Consider the following 7,854-nt stretch of genomic DNA (forward strand, 5'->3'; position numbering starts at 1 on the left):
GAGGAGGGGAGAGAGGGTGAGGTGTAGGAGACTAAGGGGGAAGGATAAAGGTAGGAACAGGGGGTAAGATACATGATTATATAGACACTGAGTGATGGTGGGAGTAGAAGAAAACCTGGACATAGTGTGGAGTAGGTAAATAGGTTGAGGGAAACTGGAACTAGGAGTGGAGGCTGTAAGTGAATCAGAACACAAGATTTGCAGAAATGCAGGTGAGAAAAGCAGTATAAATTCAATCTGTGTAAATTTAGTTTGAAGTGAAACAAAAGCGTAGATAATATGGGTGCAGAAATAGATTTTGACTGTAATAAATTAGTGAGGTTAAAAAAGCAATGGTAATTCAGACAGAACTTTTAAGTGAATTAGGGGTGCAAGAGAAGGGGAAGACCATAAAGTGGTTGGTGAGCTTGACAATGTATTGCAATATTTTGGAAACTAACATTCCCTGATTTTACATAAAATACAGTTTTGAATTAAATTAGGTGAGTGCTGAGTATGTATTATTTTATGCACCTCACAGCAGACTCCCTGTTAGTAAGGATCAAGAAATACAAATACAAATAAAAAACATTATGTGATGTCATAATTGCTGTTGTGAAAATTCAAATCATGAATAAAACTGTCCTTTTGAAAGTGTCCAGTCTCAAGTGATATAAACCGGTTCATTTGGCTTTAGTCCTCATTGGTATCTGTCACGATCCGGGTATCTGGACGCCATTACTTACCCTTCAGATGCCTCCTAAGGCTGGCTCAGCGTTCCAGGACCGGATCCCGCTGTTCCTGAGTTTCCACATGCAGAATGTCAGAGTGGTGATTTCATCAGCCGCGGCCTCCGCTGTGCCCGCGTGGTTAAATGTGCGCTTGTCAGTCTGGCGTCTCCTGTCTCCTGTGGCCGGCGCCGCCATTACTGTTTCAATTCTCACATGGATTACAAACCAAACTTCCCTCCAAGGGGTAAATTTACTAAGATTCGTAATTTCCAGAATCATGTCCAAGTTCAATCACGAATGACATCGACAGTGTAAAATTGCAACTTTTTGAATTGATTACGACTAATTTACTAAGCTGTCGTATTCGTATTTTTCGTTTCTTCCGATGTCGATGTCATTCGTGCTTTTCTGCTGTAGATTGCGGCCGCGTTTGCTGTTTCGCGGCCGCGTTTATGGGTTTTTTTACGACTGCGTCACATGTCTGTTACGGCAGTGATTTAGAAATTGCTGCCGCGTTTTTAGTCCTAAGTTTCGTTTTCGTCACGCGGCCGTGATTGGTTGTATTCGTGAAGGAGGAGTGTCTGTGCATATTACTATAAAACCGCCCCAAACACACCGCACCTCGTGGGTTTAGCTAGTGGAGAGGAGAGAGGAAGGTGTATTTGGAGTTGGTGAGTTTGGTGGAGTTTTTGGTGGATTTGGAGAGGAGTTTGGTGATTGTTGAGTGCTGTACTGTGTGTGTAAGTAGTCTTGTCATATTTGTAGTATTGTTTTTTCACAGTTTGTCTACTTTTTTGTCCTTGTTTTTTTTTTACAGTCTTTTGTCATTGTTTGTGAGTGAGTGAGTGAGCGTGTGTGTTGGCTGTGTGGTGTGTAGTAGTAGGAGTAGTGGAGGAGTGTGTTTTGTGTTTTGATTTTTCAGTGTTTTTTGTTGTTTGTCATGTCAGACTCAGAGGTCAGTGTGGTGGCGGAGGTTAGTGAGGTGGAGGCTGGTAGTGAGGTGGAGGCTGGTAGTGAGGTGGAGGCTGTTAGTGAGGTGGAGGGGGGTAGTGAGAGGGAGGAGGTTAGTGAGGAGGAGGAGGAGGGGGTGCCTGTTGCTGTATTTTCCAGTGATAGTGATGGTGTTGTGGCTCCGCAGCCACGCACCACTACCAAGACTGGCAGGAATATAAAGTTCAGCTATGCTGAAAACATGGCTTTGGTGCGTGAGCTGATGAAGCACCATCGCCAATTGTTTGGTCAGGATGCTGGCAAGGTGTCCTCCCGCAGGAAGTCTGTCCTGTGGGGGCAAGTAATACTTGCCGTGAATAGTGAGGGTGTGGTGAGGCGGACTGAGGACACGTGCCGCAAGAGGTTTTATGATATAAAGCGGCGTGTCAAGGCCAAGATGGCCAAAGAGGCCAAATCTGCAAGAAAAACCGGAGGTGGCCCCCCTTTCCGGGCCACCTATCGGGACTGGGAGGAGCCTGTGCGGGCATTGATTCCTGCCGAAGTGGTGTCTGCTACTCATGTCCGGGATTCGGACCGACCCACGCAGGATGGTAAGTTTGATGTGTTATATTTTTATTTAAATGTCCTCTAAATGTTGTAAATGTCATTTTTAAAGGGTAAACGATGCATAAATTGTGTTTCACATATTGCAGGCCTATGCACCCCTAAGGTGTGTTTGTGTTTAGAATGTGCTTTTTTCACCTTGCATTGGCTGTTTGTTAAATTTAATATTGCGCAAAAACATGTGCAATGGCTTTTTCATTTTTTTAAAAAAATAGATTTTTTTTTTGACGATATTGCTTGGACATCTGTGTTGTCTGCTTATTTTAAAAAGATTTTTGTATTTATTTACTTTTGAAAAACGGTGCAATTATTTCAACATTAAATTTGTGAAACATTTGCAAGTAGTAAATCTCTGCAATATCTGAGGCATAATTCTAAAATGTAACAGATTTATTGTGTGCAACATCATGTACATTTGGATATACACCACAAAATAATGAAGCTTGAAGCTCTTAATCAGAAATTATTTGTTTATCCAATACCTAATAGATGGTTACAGTACAATAAGGCTTTGCAGGGGTATTTTTTACACAAAGCATGGTAATAATGTTTGGTACACTTTTTCAACAGTCCCACAGACCAGCCGGCCAGACAGGCCTCAGACAAGTCAGGATGAGGCTGGGATTGCAGGTAAGACTTCAGTGTAGTCACATATTCTGCAAACACATAGAAGTACAAAATATTAATGTTTATATTTTCACATAGGTTCTGCTTCTGGAAGCCGACCTCCTGTAAGGCGCCCATCACAGGGCTTGGGCCACTTACCCAGGAGGCCAAGTAAGACACGGCGTCTTGGCTCGGAATCTGCGGCTCCATCATCCCCACCCAGGCGACGACTTTCGGCAGTGTCACCCCAGCCACCACTGGCACTATTGGCGAGTTCGCAGAGTGATGAGCCCCGATCCCCTCAGTTATCTGGTGAGTAAAAACAGAAATTAAACACATAGGCAATAATATACACAGTACAGTTAATATGTTGTTAGTTGTTTTTGAGATTACATGTTTTCCAGAACAAGCAATGTGATGTTACGTCTTCAATTGCTAAAGGTGACAAAAAAATTTTTAATAAGGTCTTAGTGGATGTTCTCGACAACATCATTTTTAATAAATATCAGAATTTTTTTAAAATTTGGCCCACACACGTGCACATTTAAATAAAATAACAATAAAATTCCAAAAAAAAAACAGCATCCACAACATTATAGTGTTCACACATCTCCCCTGTCCAGTATGTAGATGGCTTACTTGCTCCGCTCCTCTGGACTATCCAGGTAAGTAGTCTATATCGTGGTCAGGGGAGGGAATCTAACAGTGTAATGCTGTGGAGGGGAGTTAGTTAGGTGAGGATTATGCAAATCTGTCTATGTGGCCGCCTGTGTTGGTATATATGTTTTTGAGCATAAAAAACATTATAAGTTTATAAAATCAACGCCAAAAAGTTAAAAAATGGAGTATTATGAATGTAGTAATGTGTAGAAGTAGCCTTGCAAAAAATTTACAAATAAACATTGCATGTTGGCCACCCCATACAGAGCCCAGCTTGATGGCCGACGTGGACCAGCAGGGACAAGACCAACAGGCAACCATCACACTGCAACTTACACCTGTTGACCCAAGCCAGCCAATACAGCTGCAGGATATCCCCCAAGCCTCCATCAGTCCACAACTGGCACAAGCTCCGCCCCCAAGCCAAATACCAGATGATTTTTGGGCCAGTTGGACAAGCCAACAGGCCCAAAGCAATGCCAGCCTGACCGCACATACACAACACCTTGCCAGTCTGCCCCATCATCTACCGCGTATTAGTCGCAACTCGGGCAGACTGATTGTACAAGTAGGGCGAATGGCAACCTCAATGGAGCAAATAAGGGCTGACAACAGCCAAATGCTTGCTCATTTATCGCGCATCATAGATGAGCAACAGCGCCATCAGCAGGCACTCGTTCAGCTCATTCAGCACAACCAAGTGGTGAATGAGTCGTTATCCAGGATTGTAGCCAGCCACACTGCAACCAACACTCAGCTGATTGCAAGCCTTAATAATTTGAGCAGCAATATTTCATTGATGGGAGCTCACCAAGTAACCTCCAGCTCGGGGACCACGACCCCTATCCAAACGCCAGTAACCTCCCCTGTTCGGCGTTCCTCCAGAGCACGTGCCAGTGAGCCAGCACAAAGCTCAGCACCCAGCACACACAAGCGGAAAAAATAACCCCAATGTGATTGGCAAAATAAAAATTTGTATTTGACAAACACACAACTTCCTGTGTCCGTCTCAAACATTGTCGAAGCTGCTCTGTATGTATGTATGTTTTTCATGGGTAATGACTGAAAATGTATTTTTAGCATAAACTAAGTACAATGGACACACCACTATAAACTACAAACAGTAAGTAACAAAACACACAATAGAAAGTAGTGCAAAGTGTTTAGTCAAGGATAATTACAGCCTACTAAAACTGACCTGAAAAATAGCGCAGGATCACTTCTTGCCGTACCTGCCTCCCTACATATGTACTCACACTGTCACCAGATGGGTCTAACTCCTCTGCTTGCCGACTGCTTTCTCCCTCATCATGTGCCAGATGTTGGGTTAAACACAGATTATGGAGAAAACAGCAGCAGAACACAATTCTAGTCACCTTTGAGGGACTATACAACAAAAGGCCAGCAGATTTATCCAGACACCGAAACCGTGACTTCAGCACACCAAAACATCTTTCTATCACATTCCGCGTAGCCTTATGTGCATGATTGTAACTGTGTTCAGCAGGAGAATCAGGTTGGGACAATGGAGTAAGGAGCCAAGAGTAGCAGCCGTAACCCCCATCACCTGAAAAACAGATATAGTCCACATTAGTACATATGTTAGATTATTCTTTCACCTAATCATAACTTGAGTTTGTGGATAAAAGACATACACACAAAACATTTTAAACATACCCAACAGCCAGCCATCAGGCATTTGTCCGTCCTCAAATTTATCGAAGAGCGATGACTGACTGAGGATGAAGGAGTCATGGCAGCCACCAGGGTAACCTGCAACAACACTCATAATTTTTAAGTTTGCATCACAGACCACCTGGACATTAGTTGATTGGGACAGATGTCTATTAGTATATATATATTGGCGGCCCTTAGGTGATCTCAGCTGAACGTGTGTGCAATCTATGGCCCCCAGCACATTGGGCATGCCAGCAAGCTCATAGAAAGCTACCCTGACAGCACTCCACTCCGACTCCTCGGTAGGGAAGCAGATTGAGGCATTAATGTGTGGCTCCAACACATCCAAAACCTGAGTGGACATTAAAGAAGCTAAGGTGAGTGTCATGTTAGGTATTCTCTACAATACTGTGTTGTTTGAACTTACAGAAGCAACACTTAGACATAACCGCCTATGTATTTTTAGACTCACCTGCATCAAATATCTGGAAAAGGTGGGCTGTGAGATACCAATGACGTCGCCTGCCACAGCCTGGAAGCTCCCAGTAGCCATAAAGTGTAACACAGCCAGGAGTTTGTGTAGGCCTGAGACAGAGCGAGAGCGTGCTGTCTCAGGGTCTATGCCCAGTTTGACAAGGTCATACAGGTGGAAAATGTTGTTTCTATTTAGGCGGAACATCTGTATGACCCTATCATCGGACAATGCATTTAAGTTTAAACGCCCTCTAAAAAAACGAGGCTGGCGCAGCCTCCGCGGTACCTGGACAACCTGTTGACCATGTTCACTTACCTGGGCCTGATTCCTGGAAGCCTCATGGAGCAGTCTAAGGTATCCCACAGCAAACAAAAAATCATTGCCACACACCACAGCCGCCATTTCAGAGTGAGAGAAGTTCAAAATGTGCCTGGAACACTTTTATAGGGCCAAACATTCAGGTGTGAGTAATGGATAATTGAGTACACATGTAAACACGCTTTTCAAATGCTGGCGCGTTTTTTTTTAGGAAAAAATTACGATTTGTAATTTTTCGCGGCCGCGAATGCATTTTCACGGCAGCAATTACAATTACGAATGGTTAGTAAATGACCGAGATTCATATCTAAACAGGCGTAATTTGACCGATGGTGTATTCATTCGTAATTTTTTACTTGGACTTGCAAAAAATTACGAATGCCCTCATCTCTGCCGTGATTAGTGTTTAGTAAATTACCGAGATGACACTTTGAAGAAAAAACGGCATCTCGGTCAAAATCGGGAGCTTAGTAAATTTCCCCCCAAGTGTCTGCATGGGCGCAGCCATCTTGGATTTTGTCATCTGATTATTTCCACCAATCTGCTGTCTGTATTGTTGATTTGCATAATTGCCTAGCCAACCCCTTCCTTGCTGCAGGTATAAGTATGCTGTGCCTGAGCAAGGAAGGCGTCAGTGCTTTGGTTGTCTAACCTAGTTCCAGTTTGTCTCTCTCCTGTGGTTGTCTTCCAGGTTCCAGCTCCTGTCTCCAGACTTCTGCTATAGAGACCCGCACCAGCATTCCATCTGCGGTGTAGCCTGACTCTCCGATCCATTCTGGACTCACCTGTTTCCAGCTACAACAATCACCTGCTTCCAGCCCAGCTTCCAGCAGTGTACAGCTTCTCTTAAAGGGCCGGTGTCCTTTCTGCAGTTTACCACTCTCCACCGGTATTATTATTTCACCGCTCTCAAACAATCACCTGCTTCCAGCCCAGCTTCCAGCAGTGTACAGCTTCTCTTAAAGGGCCGGTGTCCTTTCTGCAGTTTACCACTCTCCACCGGTATTATTATTTCACCGCTCTCAAACTCCAAACTTCATTATTATTTCATCGCTCTCAAGTTCGTTTATTATTTAACTGGTTCCAGCCAGTATCCACTCCGTACCAACAACAGTCTGGTTCCAGCCAGTATCCACAGCAGCCGTTTTACCTTCAGCAGCCCAGCCTTTCCTGGAACATCAGCTGGTACGATCCTGGGTTCTCTCCATTGCTACAGTCAGGCCTGGTAAGGACTTTCCAACTAGAAGATTATAAGAACTGTCTCACACTACCAGTGCCTGTGGCCCTTGCCACCCTGTAGTACCCAGGAATTGTATTTATCCTCTGTTGACTTTTATGTTTCCTTTTACTGCTGCTGTGTTACGGAGTTTGTCATAATAAACATCATTGACTTTTATCCTGGTTGTCGTGGTCACGCCTTCGGGCAGTTATTCTACATGTTACTTACATGTCTAGGGGTCTGATACAACCTCCCAGGTTCCGTTACATCTCAGCCCCTACAACTGAGGCTGCCTCCCGTCAGCTCAGGCCCTCAGTTGTGACAGTATCCCAATAATGGGGGTTGGTGCATGCCATGCACTCTGAAAGTATGCCCTTCTGCCATCTCCAGTCTTGGTCTGCATGGTTTACCCCACCCATTGTCAAATTATAGTCCATTTGGCTTGACTGTGGTTGTGTGGGCTCTCTCAAATTCCACAAGCTCTGTGATGTGGATTGTAGACAAGATACTACCCCTGGGTAAGCACATCTTTATTTTCTTTACAGCTAGTGGAACTTTCCAGCTCACAATTAGGTCCTGTATGTGTCAGTTTGAGTGGTCAATATTATACCATCCAGTTGAGTTGCAGCACCAGC

General features: G+C 44.1%; 1 protein-coding gene and 1 long non-coding RNA gene across 3 annotated transcripts; one reads left to right on the forward strand and one right to left on the reverse strand.

The window, feature by feature from the left end:
* Positions 1-1,941: 1,941 nt before the first annotated feature.
* On the forward strand, positions 1,942-4,524 carry LOC134935083 (uncharacterized). The gene is made up of 4 exons (XM_063930369.1): positions 1,942-2,251; positions 2,835-2,894; positions 2,970-3,182; positions 3,797-4,524. Exons 1-4 carry the CDS (start codon positions 2,098-2,100, stop codon positions 4,474-4,476), a joined length of 1,107 nt encoding a protein of 368 aa, XP_063786439.1. The 5' UTR covers positions 1,942-2,097; the 3' UTR covers positions 4,477-4,524.
* Positions 2,717-5,089, reverse strand: LOC134935085 (uncharacterized). Of its 2 annotated transcripts, none has more exons than XR_010179890.1 (3): positions 4,907-5,089; positions 3,030-3,179; positions 2,717-2,920 (listed from the first exon to the last, which is right to left on the reverse strand). It is a non-coding gene; the product is annotated as an uncharacterized LOC134935085 (long non-coding RNA). The 2 variants fall into 2 exon arrangements; XR_010179891.1 differs by lacking the exon at positions 4,907-5,089 and adding an exon at positions 4,729-4,896.
* Positions 5,090-7,854: the final 2,765 nt, after the last annotated feature.

The sequence above is a fragment of the Pseudophryne corroboree genome, chromosome 6 (assembly GCF_028390025.1).
Source record: "Pseudophryne corroboree isolate aPseCor3 chromosome 6, aPseCor3.hap2, whole genome shotgun sequence".
In the NCBI taxonomy this organism is placed as follows: Eukaryota; Metazoa; Chordata; class Amphibia; order Anura; family Myobatrachidae; genus Pseudophryne; species Pseudophryne corroboree.

What these genes read in the sequence shown, in the direction of transcription:
- LOC134935083 (XM_063930369.1), top strand. Translation starts at nt 2,098, where the DNA reads ATGGCCAAAGAGGCCAAATCTGCAAGAAAAACCGGAGGTGGCCCCCCT. An exon ending in GGACCGACCCACGCAGGATG is followed by an intron (nt 2,252 to 2,834) that starts GTAAGTTTGATG and finishes CTTTTTCAACAG; the next exon opens with TCCCACAGACCAGCCGGCCA. An exon ending in GGATGAGGCTGGGATTGCAG is followed by an intron (nt 2,895 to 2,969) that starts GTAAGACTTCAG and finishes ATTTTCACATAG; the next exon opens with GTTCTGCTTCTGGAAGCCGA.